Here is a 20547-nt window from a genome sequence, read left to right on the forward strand (position 1 = left end):
CATAGAATGGCAGTAATTATGAATGTGTGGTAAACAAACGTATACAATGGGCTGCCGCATGCTCCTGACCATTTCAAGAATCATTACAGTGAGATGATTATCCTGAGGCAATGGCAGGGGATCATGGCCCAGACCCACAGCTAACATGAAAGAAAATGAAAATTGACACTAAAATCATTCTTGAAAGCTTTTATGGAATAGAAAAGGCTGTCAGTTTGCAACAATGTGCTCACATGCTCTCGAAATCACTACGGGCTAGGAACATCAAAAGGTCACCAAGTGCTTGAAACTAAGCAATGAAATGTACTTTTATACACATGAAGGCATAGGAGCCTGTTCGTCATGTATTTTCCCTCTACTTCAAAGGGAAGACAGAAACAAGTGCCTCACATCTTTTCGACTGAGTCTTAAAACTATTTTCTTCCTTGCACTCAATTCATCCTAGAAACCCTTCAACCTTATACCGTCTCTACAACCTGTTAAGTAAATGTATAGGGCAGCCGAACCACTCATCAGTAAATAGATCTGAACATTTCAGCACGGAGGAGACAGTTCTGTTTCAGCTCCTCAAAACACAATGATTAACTTCATACATGGCTGGAGCAGTTTTCACTTCCAGATCTCTGTCATTTATAACAGTTTAACTGTCATGGGAGAACAACGTGTTCTTACAATGTGAGTCAAAACACAAATGATCCAACCCCTCCCGCCCATAGGGTTAGGTTTAGGGCTAGGGTTAGTCATCACAACACACATCACAAGGCTCAAACCCCTCCCACCCATACAAAAATGATTTTGATGTTTTGAAAGAAATCGATTTATTTATCGGGTCATTTAACTAATTTTCTGTCTGAACAAATTGCACAATTATGAGGTGCTTCTTGACCTGTTTGTTTTTTCGGATGTTGTGAAACTGAAATCATCAGGCCCCTGCTGATACGTCCCCCAACATGGACGACAGACTGTGCGCTGACCAACAACCTGTTAAAACTAGCTGAAGAACCAGCCTTTACAGAGTCATTGAATCATCATTGTGACCTAGTGTTGTAGTGCTGCCAACATTATGGTACACATGTAGGCTTGAGGGCATTTAAGGATCCATGACAGGGTAGATACTGTATACTTTTATTACCTCATTTTGGGCTATGTTCCCACCACCTTTAAAGCTAAAGCTACTTCATCACAGGAAGGATAGCTGTTCAATCACAGTAGACAATTAAGAGAAAATTGCTCTGCTCTTCAAATTATCCCTATACGTGAGACACAAGCTATAGCTATTAGCTGTCTTATAGAACTAGCGTGGAACTGCGACCAGTTCAGAACCCGAAAGTTTCCAGAGAGAAGGATTTTTTCCTTGTCTTCCTTGAGGGTTTAAAATGGTTGAGGGGCAGTTCTATGGGTGTATGTGAAGCCCTCTGTGACATTGCTTGTAAAAAGGGCTATAATAATAATTTGCATGAATGTACCAGAGCATTGGCAATTTGTTTAAAATAATGAGAAATTGTTTTTTAACTAGTGACTAAAACAAGTACTTCAGAGATGACAGAGAATTTCAATTGGGATCTGAGAAATATAGGTACCAAAGCCACTGAGAACAATTACCAGCTGCATCACGGGCACTGCACTATCTATCTATAATTCCAGTAATCTGTGTGTGTACCACAATTTTTTCTTGGGCACTGTGCACTCTCTATCGTTGAAATAATCTGTATTTGTGTGTTTAACTGGTATTTTAATCATCGACTGCGTCACGGGCACTGTGCAATGCTGCCACCAACACGCCAAACTCAGATTAAAATGCACTCTGCGCAATCTTGACGCAGCTTCTTCTTATCTTTCATTCCGAGGGAAGCCAAGACCAATCAGAACGCTCGTTAATGAAGAGTGCCCGTGCCTGGACGCTCACTACTCAGTCAACATGGTGAGTTCAGTCTATTCTAAGCATTTTGTTTCAATACATGCTGTTGCTGCAATATTGTTAGTGCACATGTTAAACTGTTTACGATAATTTACATTTCTTATAATCTCGGAGGACTAAATAATAAAACGGAAGTAATATATCTCGTCAGCTACCGGCAAACTGGTCTAGCTAGCCTAACTTGCTAGCATAGCTAACTAGCCTAGCTAACAAGATACCTACATGTCATGAGCTGGTAAAGTTCGATAGCTGCCGCTAGCTTCCTTTACTCATCCAGCTAGCTAATGTTTGCTAGCCACAACATGTTCGTGCTATGAAGCTAACTTTGCTAGCTCTGTATACTTGCCTTTGTAGGCTGGTAGCGTAACTATGAACATGTTGAAATAACCTAGCTAGCTCTAAATACTTACATATGCCTTTTGTGGGCTGGTAGCGTGACTACTATCATGTTAAAATAACTTGGCTGGCTAGCTTCTAATTTGCTAGTTACGTTTCCGAGCTTGCTATCTCATTGACTGGCGCGGTAAACGAATGCTAGTAGCTACTGAATTGCTTTTGTCAATAGCGAACAGCGTTTTAGGGACTGCTATGGTATGACAAATTGCTAGCCTGTCCAGAGCGAATCGTGTAAATCTACGACTTGTATGATATCCCTGCTTGTTAAGTAGCAATAGCGAGATATTCCAAAATCCAAACAATAATTTTATACCATATTGGACCTGCCTTGATCTGGATTAAGGAAATCATAGACTTACAGTGGCGAATACTAGCCTCATTGCATATCCATTCATAAGCTACTGGTCAAGAATTGAAATGAGGATGTCGTGACGCGAGATCCTAAACATAATATCAAGGCCAGTCGTGTTGGGGCCTATATGTTGTTATTAGCTAGTTATAGTCGACACAAGTAGTATATTAGGAGTAACTGTATGAGGTCTCTTGTTCATGACAGTCTTCAGCAGATGCTAATAATGGCTCGAGCCAAGCAGCACCTTTTCCTGGTGTCCCACCTTCGGGAATGCCCCCATCTTTTGTAAGTTGGTGTTGGAACAGTCCACCATCTCTTCTGTGTTGCACCCTATGGCTTCTCTTCATGACATGGGTCACGTTGTGGATCAGAGCTGTGGAATCTGATTGGTTGCAATTGTTCTTTTACTGTTTTTATAATTGGCTGTGTGTAGATGGGACCACCAGGAATGCCACCTCACTTCCCCCCAATGGGAATGCCCCCCATGGGTCAGAGGCCGCCCAGCATGAGCCCCATGCCCCCAGGGATGATGCCCCCAGGGATGATGCCCATGGGTGGACCCCAGATGGGACAGGTAAGCACCGTGTGAAGGACGAGGAGTGAGGGAGCCCACATTTGGCCAGTTGGCTTGGAGTCCTTTTTTGTGTTGATCCCAACAGGGCAGATCTTATCCAATAGAGCGATGCAGGCCCTGGATGGAAGTGTTAGTGTTGTTAGTGTGGGCTGTGTTTTTGAGTAAAAGATTGTCACCAGTAAAAAATAAAAATACCAACAAATATTATAACCCTGGTTGTGCTAATTACGTGTTTCTGTTTGTAAACTTTCTCCCTCGCTGTCACAGTCTCACACAGGGTATTAATACTGTGAGGGAGACAAGCCAGTGCCTCACATAAATATGTAATGATCCTCTCTCTTATCAGATGCCAGGTATGATGCCCCCCATGATGGCTGGGATGATTATGCCCCCTCGTATGCCCGCGGTGGCCATGCAACCAACAGGACCGGTAACTCCTAGCCTCACGCACCACTCTCTCCCAGCCTCACACACCACTCTCTCCCAGCCTCACACACCACTCTCTCCCAGCCTCACTCACCACTCTCTCCCAGCCTCACTCACCACTCTCTCCCAGCCTCACACACCACTGTCTCCCAGCCTCACGCACCACTCTCTCCCAGCCTCACACACCACTCTCTCCCAGCCTCACACACCACTCTCTCCCAGCCTCACTCACCACTCTCTCCCAGCCTCACTCACCACTCTCTCCCAGCCTCACACACCACTCTCTCCCAGCCTCACGCACCACTCTCTCCCAGCCTCACACACCACTCTCTCCCAGCCTCACACACCACTCTCTCCCAGCCTCACTCACCACTCTCTCCCAGCCTCACTCACCACTCTCTCCCAGCCTCACACACCACTCTCTCCCAGCCTCACTCACCACTCTCTCCCAGCCTCACTCACCACTCTCTCCCAGCCTCACACACCACTCTCTCCCAGCCTCACACACCACTCTCTCCCAGCCTCACGCACCACTCTCTCCCAGCCTCACACACCACTCTCTCCCAGCCTCACGCACCACTCTCTCCCAGCCTCACACACCACTCTCTACCAGCCTCACACACCACTCTCTCCCAGCCTCACACACCACTCTCTCCCAGCCTCACGCACCACTCTCTCCCAGCCTCACACACCACTCTCTCCCAGCCTCACGCACCACTCTCTCCCAGCCTCACACACCACTCTCTCCCAGCCTCACGCACCACTCTCTCCCAGCCTCACACACCACTCTCTCCCAGCCTCACGCACCACTCTCTCCCAGCCTCACGCACCACTCTCTCCCAGCCTCACGCACCACTCTCTCCCAGCCTCACGCACCACTCTCTCCCAGCCTCACGCACCACTCTCTCCCAGCCTCACTCACCACTCTCTCCCAGCCTCACACACCACTCTCTCCCAGCCTCACGCACCACTCTCTCCCAGCCTCACACACCACTCTCTCCCAGCCTCACGCACCACTCTCTCCCAGCCTCACACACCACTCTCTCCCAGCCTCACACACCACTCTCTCCCAGCCTCACACACTGCAGCCCAGAATATATCTTGCTGCCTGCAACAGCCTTAGCTTCAGCACCCTTAACACCCTGAACGTAGCAGTAGCTGTTCCAGACCAAGCCACAGCTAGCTGATACCCATCTCACATGCATCAGTGATGCAGAGGAGGTAGTATTGGTTAGTGACAGCAGTCAGATGCTGTAGTGATGCAGAGCAGGTAGTATTGGTTAGTGACAGCAGTCAGATGCTGTAGTGATGCAGAGCAGGTTGTCACCTGTCACATGAGGTGTCCCCAGGCCTGATGGTTGATGCAGCTGGAGGGAGGCAGTCTGCTTGTCTTAATGAGTCCTGTCAGCTTCACACATGTCACAGTAGTCAGCCATGTCTCTGAGTTTGCTGAACAATGAACTACCTCTGTTAATATTGTCTTCAGAAACCTTATGTAAGGATGGTGCTGTAGAGCAAACTGTTCTTCTGTTTTTGAAGCCTGGTTTGACTCATGCTTGTGTTTTCTCTGCAGCCTGGAGTGGACACTGGTAAGACCTTTTCACACACTATTACTAATTGGGGCAAATCGTTGATCCTGTCAATGTTTTAATGACTAACCTGTGTTTTTCCTGCCAGCCACCACTCCATCAGGAACAGTGGTGAGTACAGCTTGGATGTGTGTGTCATGGTCATCAGTGGCATTACATTAACACATTCAATCTTTAACACACAAAGGTGTTTTGTCTAACTTATGTTATATAAAACATATACTGCATACGTTTTATGCGTGTGTGTGTCAGGGCTGACTGGAGTGTTAGATATGCATGTCACACAGCAGATTCAATTTTATATTGCTTCCATTCCCTCCCTCTACAAAGATGTGTCAATAATCAGCCCAGTCTAATTGACCGTTGTTTTGTTCAGGGTACAGCTAATGGCTCTCCCCAGGATGACCAGCCCAAGAAGGTGAGAACCTCCCCCCTCCTTCCACCTTTCTGTTCTCAGAAGCTTTGAAAGCTGCCAGTGATTTCCCCTGGAAATCCTCCTCCATTTTGCTGCTTGCCATCCATGTGTCTGTTGTGGAGACTTGTCATTAAGGCCTGGTATTGTGTTCTGTAGAAGTCCCTGTGGACAGAGCACAAGTCTCTGGATGGGAAAACCTATTTCTACAACACAGAGACCAAGCAGTCCACCTGGGAGAAGCCAGACGACCTCAAGTCTCCTGCAGAAGTATGATGGTGCTCCCCTCACTCCTAACCCTCAGAACCTCTTGTAGCTCTCTCTCTCTCTTCTCTCTCTCTCTCTCTTCTATTTCTCTCTCACTCCATTGCTTTCTTTTTCTCCATTTCTCTCTCGCCAGTTTTCTGACATGTTTTTGTGTTTCTAGCAAATGTTGTCAAAATGTCCGTGGAAGGAGTACAAGTCTGACACGGGGAAACCATACTTCTATAACTCCCAGACCAAGGAGTCCAGATGGACCAAGCCCAAGGATCTGGAGGATCTGGAGGGTAAGTCAGGGCAGCGGCTCACCCCCCCCCCTCTCTGTGCCCCTCCACTGGGGGAGTACCTGCTTGCCTGTTTTAACATCCATCTCTCTGCTTTCTTTTAGCCATGATCAAAGCCGAGGAGAATGGGTGAGTAGTTTCTCTCCCCCTCCAAGTGTTCTGCGGTCTGCAAGGATGGACATTTACTCACTATTACTCTGAAAATTGATCTTATTATCATTATGGCAAAACAAATGACCGTGTCATCCTGTCTAAACGTATCTCTTTTACATCTGTCTGTCCGAGGCCTGCCTCTCTTTGAAATAAAATGCTGGCTTCAGTTTGGGTAGTGTCGATTGAAAATACAGGCCTTGTGTTATAACTAATACTGAGATTCAAAGCAGAGGCTTGTGCTGTTAATACAATGACTGAAGGTAGACACCTAAGCACTTATCATGTTTAATACCCAGAGCATCTGTAGTTTGCTGTTTGTATTTATTTGTCCATTGCTGCAGTACAACACAAGGTCATTCTGAGAGGTGGGATTCTGATGACACGGCAAACAGCAGCTACGTGGAACGTATAAAAAGAGAAATATGTCTCCCCCTCTTTCTCCTGTCTCTCACTCCTCCTCCTGTGTCCCCCTCCTCCTCCTCCTCGTGTCCCCTCCTCCTCCTCCTGTTTCCCCTCCTCCTCCTCCTCGTGTCCCCTCCTCCTCCTGTGTCCCCTCCTCCTCCTGTGTCCCCTCCTCCTCCTCCTTGTGTCCCCTCCTCCTTCTCCTTGTGTCCCCTCCTCCTCCTCCTTGTGTCCCCTCCTCCTCCTCCTTGTGTCCCCTCCTCCTCCTCCTCCTGTGTCCCCTCCTCCTCCTCCTCCTGTGTCCCCTCCTCCTCCTCCTTGTGTCCCCTCCTCCTCCTCCTGTGTCCCCTCCTCCTCCTCCTCGTGTCCCCTCCTCCTCCTCCTGTGTCCCCCTCCTCCTCCTCCTGTGTCCCCTCCTCCTCCTCCTCGTGTCCCCTCCTCCTCCTCCTCGTGTCCCCTCCTCCTCCTCCTCGTGTCCCCTCCTCCTCCTCCTCCTCGTGTCCCCTCCTCCTCCTCCTCCTCGTGTCCCCTCCTCCTCCTCCTCCTCGTGTCCCCTCCTCCTCCTCCTCGTGTCCCCTCCTCCTCGTGTCCCCTCCTCCTCGTGTCCCCTCCTCCTCCTCCTGTGTCCCCCTCCTCCTCCTCCTCGTGTCCCCTCCTCCTCCTCCTGTGTCCCCTCCTCCTCGTGTCCCCTCCTCCTCCTCCTCGTGTCCCCTCCTCCTCCTCCTCGTGTCCCCTCCTCCTCCTCCTCGTGTCCCCTCCTCCTCCTCCTCCTCGTGTCCCCCTCCTCCTCCTGTGTCCCCCTCCTCCTCGTGTCCCCCTCCCCCCTGTTCCCCCCCCCTCCTTGTGTGTCCCCCTCCTCCTCGTGTCCCCTCCTCCTCCTCGTGTCCCCCTCCTCCTCCTGTGTCCCCCTCCTCCTCGTGTCCCCCTCCCCCTGTTCCCCCCCTCCTTGTGTGTCCCCCTCCTCCTTGTGTCTCCTCCTCCTGTGTGTCCCCTCCTCCTCCTCCTTGTGTCCCCTCCTCCTCCTCCTTGTGTCCCCTCCTCCTCCTCCTTGTGTCCCCTCCTCCTCCTCCTCCTGTGTCCCCTCCTCCTCCTCCTCCTGTGTCCCCTCCTCCTCCTCCTTGTGTCCCCTCCTCCTCCTCCTGTGTCCCCTCCTCCACCTCCTCGTGTCCCCTCCTCCTCCTCCTGTGTCCCCCTCCTCCTCCTCCTGTGTCCCCTCCTCCTCCTCCTCGTGTCCCCTCCTCCTCCTCCTCGTGTCCCCTCCTCCTCCTCCTCGTGTCCCCTCCTCCTCCTCCTCCTCGTGTCCCCTCCTCCTCCTCCTCCTCGTGTCCCCTCCTCCTCCTCCTCCTCGTGTCCCCTCCTCCTCCTCCTCGTGTCCCCTCCTCCTCGTGTCCCCTCCTCCTCGTGTCCCCTCCTCCTCCTCCTGTGTCCCCCTCCTCCTCCTCCTCGTGTCCCCTCCTCCTCCTCCTGTGTCCCCTCCTCCTCGTGTCCCCTCCTCCTCCTCCTCGTGTCCCCTCCTCCTCCTCCTCGTGTCCCCTCCTCCTCCTCCTCGTGTCCCCTCCTCCTCCTCCTCGTGTCCCCTCCTCCTCCTCCTCCTCGTGTCCCCCTCCTCCTCCTGTGTCCCCCTCCTCCTCGTGTCCCCCTCCCCCCCTGTTCCCCCCCCTCCTTGTGTGTCCCCCTCCTCCTCGTGTCCCCTCCTCCTCCTCCTCCTCGTGTCCCCCTCCTCCTCCTGTGTCCCCCTCCTCCTCGTGTCCCCCTCCCCCCTGTTCCCCCCCCTCCTTGTGTGTCCCCCTCCTCCTTGTGTCTCCTCCTCCTGTGTGTCCCCTCCTCCTCCTCGTGTCTCCTCCTCCTCGTGTCTCCTCCTCCTCCTGTGTCCTCCTCCTGTTTTCCCCCCTGTTCCCCCCCCCTCCTTGTGTCCCCTCCTCCTCCTCGTGTCCCCTCCTCCTCCTCGTGTCTCCTCCTCCTGTGTGTCCCCTCCTCCTCCTCCTCGTGTCTCCTCCTCCTCCTGTGTCCCCTCCTCCTCGTGTCCCCTCTGTAGGACTGCAGACGTCCCCGCCCCTGGCACCCTCCCCACACCTGTCCTGCAAGCTCACGCCGCCGCCGCCATGGCAACTATGATGGAGGCGGAGAGCGTGGTGGTGAGCGTGGCCCTGCCCGTGGTGGAGGAGCACCTGACCCAGGGGGCAGTTCAGGGGGGCGAGGGCAGCACCGAGGCCCCCCCAGCTTCCACAGAGAGCACTGCCCCAACAGAGCTTCCTGCCAGGTAAGAAGAGACCACCCGTGCTGGGGCACACACACACACTCTTGACTCTGTCTCACTGACTGTCTCTCTCTCTCCCTCTGACTCTGTCTGCCTACTGTCTTTCTGCCTGCCTGTCTTGCCTATGGTGTTCAGCACTGAGGGCTCCAAGGAGGATCGTCCAGAGATCCAGAAGAAGACTTACAAGTGGAACACCAAGGAGGAGGCCAAGCAGGCCTTCAAAGAGCTCCTGAAAGAGAAGGTGAAGACCCGCCAACTGCTGGGTCTAGGGTTCTGACCCCACCCACTGCTGGGTCTAGGGTTCTGACCCCACCCACTGCTGGGTCTAGGGTTCTGACCCCACCCACTGCTGGGTCTAGGGTTCTGACCCCACCCACTGCTGGGTCTAGGGTTCTGACCCCACCCACTGCTGGGTCTAGGGTTCTGACCCCACCCACTGCTGGGTCTAGGGTTCTGACCCTAAGACTGCTGTACAGCTGACATGAGCGGGTAGTGTCAGAGTCCTGTCTGTCAGACGTGTCCTGGCTGATTAATAACAGGTTGTTTTTGTTCATATTGTCCGGACGACATGTTGTTATTGGTTAGAGAAAATGTTGTTCTGAGGGATCGTACTTCATTTCACCTCATTACAACCCCACCTGTCTGGTGTGGCTTGTTCAGAAGGGTGTTTATGATGCTGTGAGGCACTCTTCCTCCACCCAGACTTTATGTGTGTTGTGCTGAGTGCTTCCCTAGGCAGCAACACTGATCACACCTCCACTACTGTGGAAAACGCCTGGTTAGGAGCTCTCACAGTATGGCTTCCCCCCCGCCTATACTATACTTAGGTTCCAAACGCTTCCCAGTATTGTGTGTGTGTGTGTGTGTGTGTGTGCTCACGGGTGTATTTAATCAACTTCTCTCCAGAGCACTCGGAGGTCTTAGCATGATTGCTAAGTCTCAGCTCCCTGTGTGTGTGCGCACACACGTGCACATGGTGTGTGTCTGTCTGTGCAAGGTGGCTCACTGGGTCTATATTTAGGTCTTTTTAATTTGGTGCACAAAGCCCTCCTTTGAGATTGCTCGCTATTTGCCTACGAGATCTTAATGGCTCTGTCTTTATGATTAGCGTTGCCGGATGAAGGCGGGGGGGGGCTTGGATGACGCGAGGGGGGGCTGGATGAAGGCGAGGGTGGGCTGGATGAAGGCGAGGGTGGGCTGGATGTAGGCGAGGGGGGGCTGGATGAAGGCGAGGGGGGGCTGGATGAAGGCGAGGGGGGGCTGGATGAAGGCGAGGGGGGCTGGATGAAACTTGATGTAGTCGGGTGCAGTCCCGTTCACCACTTGGAAGGTCAGTACCAGGGTCTTGAATCTGATACGGGCCGTGATGGGTAGCCAGTGGAGAGAGATGAGGAGCGAGGTAACATGGGAGCGTATGCCTGCCCACCTCCATGCCTGCCCACCTCCATGCCTGCCCCGCCCCTACATATCAGAACCAGATCACCTACAGGAGTAGGGTTGGAAAGCTGCAGATGTTGGTGTTGACAAGGGTTGAGTGGGACGTCCAGTCATGTGGCTGCTTTACAGGTGGTCATCAGAGAGATGAGGGTTGAGTGTCCTTCATCCCTCATCTTCATCCTTCTGTTTTTCACAGGGTGTCTCGTCTAATGCATCATGGGAGCAGGCCATGAAAACCATCATCAACGACCCCCGTTACAGGTATGCCCGACCCTCATCGGTCCAGTCATTGGCCGTGTGAACACAGCCGAGCTGGGCTGATTGGCCGTGTGGACAGTGCTGTTTGTGAAGCAAATGTAACTTTAAAGTCACTGATGTGTGGAACTGAGCCAGGTCTTGTTTAAAAACTCGGCACAGTGAACTATAAATGTCAGCCAGCTTCTCAGTCTCCTGATCATCATACATACCAGATCAGACAACCTTAACAAGCTACTGTGGTGTGTGTGTCTGCAGTGCCCTGCCCAAGCTGAGTGAGAAGAAGCAGGCGTTCAATGCCTACAAGGTCCAAACAGAGAAGGAGGAGAAGGAAGAGGCCAGGATCAAGTACAAGGAATCCAAGGAAACCTACCAGAGGTTCTTGGAGAACCATGACAAGATGACCTCCACCACCAGATACAAGTATGTGGCTCCTGATACCATGACAACATGTTATTCCTGGAGTCACCTAGATGTGGGTTTGAATCCCCCTTAGCCCCTGGATGGGCAGCTCCTCCCTCAGTGTGGACTTTGTATCGTGGGTTTGCATCCCAAACTCTGCAGGTTGCACTTCTTTGTTACATGACCTGGTGGGTTAGGGTTAGGTTAACCCTAACCACTCCTGGGTTAAATAACCTGGTTAGGGTGAATGCTACTGGATGTTGTTAGTTCATGGGGTGCCCTCGTGGCTCTGGTTAATAGCACGATGGATTCTGTCATTGATGTTGGTTCTGACATTATGATGCCTTTTCATAAAGGAGCGGTCCCTTAATGCACCTCACACTGTGATGTGGCCTGTCTTCACACTGAGCATTTCCACTGGAAGTAGTCTACATGCTTCCAGTGGTTCTTCACCAACCCAGGTAGTTAGAATAGCTTAGGGCCTTTGCTTTCCCTGTTAAGAAACGGGTTTGAAAGCAGAACAGAATGTCAGTTTCATCCCAAACAAGTTCACTTCCTGCAAGTGGCATCTGGGTTGTGCGGGGCTTGTGTGAGTCACTGACACCTCCACAGGGGACGCAAATCCACTGTCAACCTTGACCACAGGCCAGTTTGGCCGGCGTGGTGGCGGTGACAGGGTGAGTGACGTCACAGGCTGGGCAGCTGGAGAGAGGCAGCAAGGTCGTCTGGCTCCTGCTGTCCACCTGCAGTTCCACAATGGTCTGCTCAAGCCCTGCTGCCACTGCCTTCTACTGGAACCACCAGCTCACACCCCCTGTTGGTGCTGAGAGAGAGGGACTGTTTAGATACTTTCATTAGTGCCTGGTATCATACTGCTCTCTTGTGGAGGGAAATATAATTGCTGCACAAAGGGTGTCACTCAGCTCCACTTTAATGTGTGTGTGTGTGTGTGTGTGTGATGCTCGACCCAGGAAAGCGGAGCAGATGTTTGGGGATCAGGAGGTGTGGAGTTGTGTTCCAGAGAGGGACAGACTGGAGATCTATGAAGACGTCCTGTTCTACCTGGCTAAGAAAGAGAAGGTTAGCCTACCTACCACCTTTAGCCCTCCACCCTGACCATAACCCTCCACCCTGACCATAACCCTCCACCCTGACCATAACCCTCCATTCTGGCACTTACAAACACACACTCACACTTGTTCCCATTTTGATGTCTCCAGGAACAAGCCAAGCAGCTGCGGAAGAGAAACTGGGAGGCCCTGAAGAACATCCTGGACAACATGGCCAATGTGACGTACCGTACCACGTGGTCTGAGGCACAGCAGTACCTGCTGGACAACCCCACGTTCGCAGAGGATGAGGAGCTACAGAGTGCGCTCACACACACTTCACACACACCTCACACACACTCACACACACCTCTCACACACATTCCCCACCACTCAGTCACATCCTTGTTAGTGCCTGTGTGTGTGTGTGTGTGTGTTTATCTCAGAGGAAAGTGCCTGTTGTTGTGATTGTGTCTTTATGAATGTGTATTAAAGTGTGTATTATGTTTGTGTTACTGGATGAATGTCTTCCCATCCACTGTCTCTAACGCCCTCCTCCATCCCCCTCCCTTTATCCTTCTGTCTCTCTTTCCTCCTCCCTCTCCTCTCCACCCTCTCCTCTCCTTCCTCTCCTCCTTCTCCCCTCCTCCTCCTCTCATCTCCTCCCTCCCCCTCTCCTCTCCTCCTTATCCTCTCCTTCTTCTCCTCCCTCTCCTCTCCTCCCTCCCCTTCTCCTCTCCTTCTTCTCCTCCCTCCTCTTCTCCTCCCTCTCCTCTCCTCCCTCCCCCTCTCCCCTTCTCCTTCTTCTCCTCTCCTCCCTCTCCTTCTTCTCCTCCCTCTCCTCTCCTTCTTCTCCTCCCTCTCCTCCTTCTCCTCTCCTCCCTCCCCCTCTGCTCTCCCCTCCTCCCTCCTTGTAGACATGGACAAGGAGGATGCTCTGATCTGTTTTGAGGAGCACATCCGTGCTCTTGAGAAGGAGGAGGAGGATGACAAGCAGAAGTCTCTGCTGAGAGAGAGGAGACGTCAGCGCAAGAACCGCCAGTCTTTCCAGGTCATTTTAGTTACTGATTTATCACCCTCATTTACCCTTGGGAAGTACTTATCAATGTTGATAATAATATTGATCATGCATTTTATTTAAGTGCATCCTTCATTGTCGAGACAAACTCTGGGTGCTACTGGTTTGATTAGGGAGAAAAACACTACTAATAGAAGTCAAGGGAATAAAAAGTACATCAATATGGTCTTATCTGACATCTGCCCCATACATTCTCTGATCAGAAAGTCCAGTTTTGTATTGTGTGTGTGTGTCTGAACAGCAGTAATGTGTGTGTCTGAACAGAAGTTTCTAGATGAGCTCCATGAACACGGTCAGCTGCACTCCATGTCTGCCTGGATGGAGATGTACCCCACCATCAGCTCTGACATCCGCTTCTCTAACATGCTGGGACAGCCTGGTACGAGCAGCCAATGCATGCACCACACACACACACCTTACAGTACAAACTAATGGAACACAAACAAAGACACTGCCACAAATGTAGAAACACACCTGCATGCATGTGCACTCATATTGATAGTGACAGTTACTTCAAGTGTATACACACACACCTGCAGAAGCATGCACATATTCTCTGAGTGATGATCTTGCAGCCTAGCTAGTGTGTCCGGGCCTGGTCTGGTCTAGCTAGTGTGTCCGGGCCTGGCCTGGTCTAGCTAGTGTGTCTGGGCCTGGCCTGGTCTAGCTAGTGTGTGTGTGTGTGTGTGTGTGTGTGTGTGTGTGCAGATAATCTTGTGTTGCCAGAGCAGCTGTTGAATAACATGCGGATGTTAGTTTATGGTGTCTATTCTGCAGGCTCCACCCCTCTGGACCTGTTCAAGTTCTACGTGGAAGACCTGAAGGCTCGTTACCATGACGAGAAGAGGATCATTAAGGACATTCTCAAGGTGAGAGCACACAGCTGTGTGTGTTTGCGTCATGTGGGAAAGCTTGTATAACATTCTCCTGTGAGTGTTTGTGTGTGTAACTCAGTTGTGGACTTTAACAGGGAAGTTGACACGTGTGTGTGTGTGTGTGTGTGTGTGTGTGTGTGTGTGTGTGTGTGTCTGGCAACCCTTTCCTCTTGCCCTTCTATGTGAGGCCCACTGGTAATCTCTGTAGCAACTCTGTCACATGCAGGATAATAAGATGGCTTCCTTCCTAAGAAGCTCTCTCTTTCTCTGTGCTGCAGGACAAGGGCTTCCTGGTGGAGGTCAATACTGGATTTGAGGACTTTGGTTCTGTTATAAGCTCAGACAAGAGAGCCACGACACTGGATGCTGGCAACATCAAGCTGGCCTTCAACAGTGTAAGAGTGCTGCTCGGAGAGCGGGGTCACAGTAACACAGTAACCCTGGCCAGGAGAGCGAGGTCACAGTAACACAGTAACCCTGGCCAGGAGAGCGGGGTCACAGTAACACAGTAACCCTGGCCAGGAGAGCGGGGTCACAGTAACACAGTAACCCTGGCCAGGAGAGCGAGGTCACAGTAACACAGTAACCCTGGCCAGGAGAGCGAGGTCACAGTAACACAGTAACCCTGGCCAGGAGAGCGGGGTCACAGTAACACCAGAATCGTCTGGCTTCATCTGGGAGGCCACACATTGTAAAGCCCTCCACTGTGGCTCGCATAGCAATATATATAACAGTATTTGTCCCCCTGGTAGCTGCTGGAAAAGGCGGAGGCACGGGAGCGGGAGCGGGAGAAGGAGGAGGCCAGGAAGATGAAGAGGAAGGAGGCAGCATTCAAGAGCATGCTGAAGCAGGCCACGCCCCCTCTTGAGCCAGAGGCCACCTGGGAGACGGTACCTTTTGTCACTTCCGATCTAGTCGTACACCTGGTGTTGTGATGTCACTTCCTAATTATTATCATAGAATGGTAAACTTGGCAAACCTTAAACTGGTTCAGAAGCCTGTTCCATGAAACGAGTTTACTAAATAAGCCCGGCTTCTGTCAGTTTGTCGTACTGGAAAAAGGGGGTCCAGAGAGTATGTGCCAACTACAGGGGTATCACACTGCTCAGCCTCCTTGGTAAAGTTTACTCTAAGGTGCGGGGTTTGGCCGATTTGTTGATCCTCGGATTGAAGAGGAACAATGACGGTTTTGTTATGGACTTGGAACAATGGACCAGATCTTCACTCTCGCAAGGTTTCTGGAGGGAGCCTGTGTTTGTGGATCTGGAGGGAGCCTGTGTTTGTGGATCTGGAGGGAGCCTGTGTTTGTGGATCTGGAGAAGACGTATGAGCAGCTTCCCCAGGGGGGCCATGGGAGGCTGCAGAGTATGCGGCTTTGAGCGCATAGTAACCGCATAGTAACCCTAATTCTTTGAGTGGCCTTTATGGAACAGGCCCTTGGTATATTTAGGAGTGTTTGTTTTAATGTAACATCTTCATTTAGCAGACGTGAACCTGCAACCTCTGGATCAGCAGTCAAATGCTCTGAACTATCCCCATCCCCATGATCTACCACTGAGCTATCCCCATGTTTTACCACTGAGCTATACCCATCCCCATGTTTTACCACTGAGCTATACCCATCCCCATGTTCTACCACTGAGCTATACCCATCCCCATGCTCTACCACTGAGCTATACCCATCCCCATGTTCTACCACTGAGCTATACCCATCCCCACGATCTACCACTGAGCTATACCCATCCCCATGATCTACCACTGAGCTATACCCATCCCCATGTTTTACCACTGAGCTATACCCATCCCCATGTTCTACCACTGAGCTATACCCATCCCCACGATCTACCACTGAGCTATACCCATCCCCATGTTCTACCACTGAGCTATACCCATCCCCACGATCTACCACTGAGCTATACCCATCCCCATGCTCTACCACTGAGCTATACCCATCCCCATGCTCTACCACTGAGCTATACCCATCCCCATGCTCTACCACTAAGCTGTACCCATCGACATTTTCTACCACTGAGCTATACCCATCCCCATGATCTACCACTGAGCTATACCCATCCCCATGTTTTACCACTGAGCTATACCCATCCCCATGTTCTACCACTGAGCTATACCCATCCCCACGATCTACCACTGAGCTATACCCATCCCCATGTTCTACCACTGAGCTATACCCATCCCCACGATCTACCACTGAGCTATACCCATCCCCATGATCTACCACTGAGATATACCCATCCCCATGCTCTACCACTGAGCTATACCCATCCCCATGCTCTACCACTGAGCTATACCCATCCCCATGCTCTACCACTAAGCTGTACCCATCGACATTTTCTACCACTGAGCTATACCCATCCCCATGATCTACCACTGAGCTATACCCATCCCCATGTTTTACCACTGAGCTATACCCATCCCCATGTTCTACCACTGAGCTATACCCATCCCCACGATCTACCACTGAGCTATACCCATCCCCATGTGCTACCACTGAGCTATACCCATCCCCACGATCTACCACTGAGCTATACCCATCCCCATGCTCTACCACTGAGCTATACCCATCCCCATGCTCTACCACTGAGCTATACCCATCCCCATGCTCTACCACTAAGCTGTACCCATCGACATTTTCTACCACTGAGCTATGCCCATCCCCATGCTCCACCACTGAGCTGTAACCATTTGTGTTTTGATTCAGGTCCGAGAGAGATTTCTCAAAGAGTCAGCCTTTGAGGACGTCACTCTGGAGTCAGAGAGGAAGAGGATATTTAAAGACTTCATGCACGTCTTGGAGGTAACCTGCTTCTGCCAAGTCCAGACATATCACGCTATGACAACAGAAGGGAAGTTATGTCACATCTAACCAATGTCCTGTCCTGACAGCATGAGTGCCAGCACCATCACTCCAAGACCAAGAAGCACTCAAAGAAGTCCAAGAAGCACCACAGGAAGAGGTCCCGTTCTCGCTCGGTCAGTAGGCCAATACGCCTGTCTCCCCCTACAGGACAGGAGGAGTAATGTGTTGTGGTTGGAAATGCATAAATGGAATAATTATTCCTCAGAGACTGAGTTGTGTATGTTGAGTGTGGGCAACTTTGAAGCCATTTGTGACATACAGTGTCAAAGATATTATACATCGGACAGTCTGATGTAAACTTGGGTACAGGCAGGGCAATGTGTCACAAGTTATTTGCACAAATGTTCGGGAGGTCAGCAAACGTCTCCCTTCAGCGTCCCACACCTCACTGCACCCTTAAAGGTGCAGTGTCCCATTCTTCACCGCGCCCTTAAAGGTGCACTGTCCACTTGAACCTGTCCAGTGAATTATATAAGTAGTCTGCCAAACTCCCAAATATATTTTGAGGTTGCACAGATTAAATTACATTTGGAGAATTAAGAAGTCAAATATGAGTAAGTACTTTTTAATTGTTCAAATACATAGTCTTTTTTTATGGTAATTTTATATAAACTATTTATTCATTGACTTGAAGAAAATGTGACATATCGTGATATGTGTTGTTATCGAGAGTCGGGTGGCTGAGCGGGTAGAGCATCGGGCTAGTAATCTGAAGGTTGCCAGTTCGATTCCCACTTCAACTTACTTGCCTCAGGGAGAATGTCCCTGCATTTACTGTAAGTCGCTCTGTATAACAGCGTCTGCCTAATGACTAAATGTAAATGTAAAAAAGGATCTATATCAAGATATGAGATTTTGGTCATATTGCACAGCCCTACTGTGAACTCAAATAAATGATCAGTAACGCATTGCAGGTCTATTTAAGCCCCTAAATGTTCTGTTTGTACCCCTAAAATGTTTAGTTAGGGGCTACAGTGCTCCTTGTAAAAAAAGGTAGTCTGTAGCCCTGGGTACAGGTATGGTTTTTTTCACAGTTGACCTGTAGATAGCGCTAATCCCACCCCCCCACCCCCCTGTCTCCACAGGGTTCTGAGTCTGAGGAGGAGGAGTACCACAACAACAACAAGAAGAAGAAACGCTCCCAGTCCAAGTCCCTGTCTGAGCGCTCTTCCAGTGGGGAGTCTGGTGAGACAGGAAACAGGAAGCACTCAATACCGTAGCACTTTGTCTCCAGAAGGCAGTTCTGGTGCAGCATAAACACCAAACCACTTATACATACAAGCACAAAAACAATTTACACAAGTTTTTTTTTAAATTATATATTACCAGGGAACAACAGGACATGCATACACATACACTGTAGTTGATGGTTGTGTGTGATAGAGAGAAGCTCTGGTACGTTACCTGACTTCCTCCTTCCTGTGTGCAGAGAGAAGCTATAAGAAGTCCAAGAAGCACAAGAAGAAGGGAAAGAAGAGGCGACACAAGTCGGTAGGTAGTCTCATGACCATCTGGACCGGAGGGGGTAGGAAGGTCAAGGGTCACCGGGTCAGTTACTCAGCTTCACCTGTGTGTGTGTGTGTGTTCACAACCCTGACCCCCTCGCACAGGCTTCGCCTGAGTCTGAGGGAGAGAAGAAGGGGAGAGACAGGGACAGCAAGCGGGAGAAGGAGCAGGAGAAGGAGAAAGAGAATGACAGATCCAGAGGGAAAGGCCGCTCCGACTCCAAACAGAAGTCTCCCAAAAGGAAAGCTACCAAGGAGGAGGTAGGGCCTTCTGAGGCAGGATGAGTCAGACTCCTGGTCTCGGCCGCTGGGAATGTAGAGTCAAAGGAAAACCCTAAAATTCAAACCATACTTCTAGAATGTTCCGTTTTAGTAAAGACAGCTAGAACCTAAACCATTCTGGGGCCTGGATGTTCTCGGAACACCTGGTGATGTAGTTGTTCCTGCTCTTCCAGAGGATTGTGGAGTGAGGTGTGTCGTGACGTCTTGTTCTCTGCAGGGCGGCTGGGACACGTCAGGCAGTGAGCTGAGCGAGGGAGAGCTCGAGAAGAGGAGGAGAACACTGCTGGAGCAGCTAGATGCACCGTGAAACACCGCTTCCCCCCCACCCGGCCTGCTCCCACCCCCCTCCCTGCCTCCCCCTCCTGGCATATTTCCTCTATCTTAAATTCTCTCATCTGTCCATCTCATCCTACATGCATTCCCCTCAGCGTTTGTCCTCTCAGCCTTGCACACATACATGCTACACTCTCTCTCACACACACACTCTTCATTAGCTGCAGGTGATGCAGCTGGCCTAGTGTTTATTAGGAGGGGAGGCTGGGCTGAGATGGAGAGCGCACATGGCTGTTTGACATGTCACCACGCAGCCACCTGGTATAACTAGTGTATGAATACAAGCAGGCCTGCGGCCCTTCTGATCCCACCCTGTTCTTTGTGTTGTCTTTTTCTAGTTGTACATGTTTAGTTTTTCCTTCATTGCTAATAGTTTGATTTTGGAATAAAAACATATCTCAACACCCTGTTGTTGACTGACTATGCAGGATCTGTATACTTTTCATTAATAGAATAGTGTCAGTTTAGTCTGACATGTATAGAATCCACACACTGGTGTCTGTTTTTTAATGATCTCTTACCACTGATGAGGGTTGGTTGGGTATTTCTTCTTTTGGGCGATTGTGAAAAGCAGGCTTGCATGTAATAATAAACACATTTCCATGACTATTGTCTTTGTGTAGCTTAGTGGTTGGGGGGGGAGTCCACTGGCCAATGAACAAGTGTTAGACTGGAGACATAAGGCAAGCCAGCTGTATGGCAGAGTGGGGTGAGTTGTGCCAGTTTTTACTTAGGTACTTTAAAGCGAGGCCACGACAGTAATGCTTCCAACTAAAATATGTACATATATTTCAGGATGTGGTGCATCCCTGGGAACAATCGCTTTGGATCTGAAATATAGTATTTAAGAAATATCGCTTTCTGAAAAAAGAAGTGGTCTTGTGGCACAACTTGCCCCTGGTGTGGGGTAAATTGTGCCATTGATTATTGAAGTAAAACTGTATATTTTCATCTCAGAAACTGTGATGCTACATAAAAGGTTGACAAATTCAATACAAAATTACTAGTGGTGAGCATAGATTAATTTTTTAAATCTAGATTAATCTCACTGTCATTTGAATTCCGCCGAAGGCATTCACAATATGTGTGCTACCCAAATAAAGACTAAAAGTCTTTGAGAACGGGTTTCTCAAGCCAGGTGGCGCATTAGACCAGGGTCTTGTGATGCATTTCCAAAATGCATCACAAACTGCTTGAGAAAGCTGTTGTACTATGATAATTGGTGATGAAAATAAATTATGTTCAATAAGATGTACTTGTGTTTATTAACTGTTTATTATATTAGCTAGCTTGGCTGATAAAGCTGTGCTGACGGGCTTGCCTCGGTTGCACACAAACATCGTACTTTGACGACCACTCTTCCCCTTCGCTACATCAGTGCTTGGCCCGGAATCTTCGTCATTAGCTGAGGGATGCTTCGCTTTTAGGT

At 50.3% G+C, this 20547-nt stretch overlaps 1 protein-coding gene across 5 annotated transcripts; it reads left to right on the forward strand.

The window, feature by feature from the left end:
* Positions 1 to 1858: 1858 nt before the first annotated feature.
* prpf40a (PRP40 pre-mRNA processing factor 40 homolog A) lies at positions 1859 to 19725 on the forward strand. Of its 5 annotated transcripts, none has more exons than XM_084689050.1 (27): positions 1877 to 1921; positions 2871 to 2951; positions 3100 to 3240; positions 3587 to 3670; positions 5240 to 5255; positions 5344 to 5366; positions 5632 to 5673; positions 5827 to 5937; positions 6095 to 6215; positions 6317 to 6341; positions 8803 to 9027; positions 9160 to 9265; positions 10658 to 10722; positions 10975 to 11139; positions 12090 to 12198; positions 12339 to 12489; positions 13085 to 13218; positions 13510 to 13624; positions 14002 to 14114; positions 14399 to 14515; positions 14873 to 15010; positions 16840 to 16935; positions 17025 to 17111; positions 18084 to 18183; positions 18428 to 18489; positions 18609 to 18764; positions 19003 to 19725. In XM_084689050.1, the coding sequence occupies exons 1-27, from the start codon at positions 1919 to 1921 to the stop codon at positions 19090 to 19092; spliced, it is 2676 nt and encodes an 891-aa protein (XP_084545176.1). In that variant the 5' UTR covers positions 1877 to 1918; the 3' UTR covers positions 19093 to 19725. The 5 variants fall into 5 exon arrangements, with proteins under 5 accessions (XP_084545178.1, XP_084545176.1, XP_084545177.1 ...); XM_084689051.1 differs by having other exon boundaries at positions 14023 to 14114; XM_084689052.1 differs by lacking the exon at positions 2871 to 2951 and having other exon boundaries at positions 1859 to 1921.
* The last annotated feature ends 822 nt before the right edge of the window (positions 19726 to 20547 follow it).

This window comes from Hypomesus nipponensis, chromosome 23 (genome assembly GCF_054491055.1).
Source record: "Hypomesus nipponensis isolate SF chromosome 23, ASM5449105v1, whole genome shotgun sequence".
NCBI classification, from domain to species: domain Eukaryota; kingdom Metazoa; phylum Chordata; class Actinopteri; order Osmeriformes; family Osmeridae; genus Hypomesus; species Hypomesus nipponensis.

Coding starts and splice junctions, on each gene's coding strand:
- prpf40a (XM_084689050.1), top strand. Junction 12,490..13,084: donor AGAGGATGAGGAGCTACAGA/GTGCGCTCACAC, acceptor CCCTCCTTGTAG/ACATGGACAAGGAGGATGCT. Junction 16,936..17,024: donor ACTTCATGCACGTCTTGGAG/GTAACCTGCTTC, acceptor CTGTCCTGACAG/CATGAGTGCCAGCACCATCA.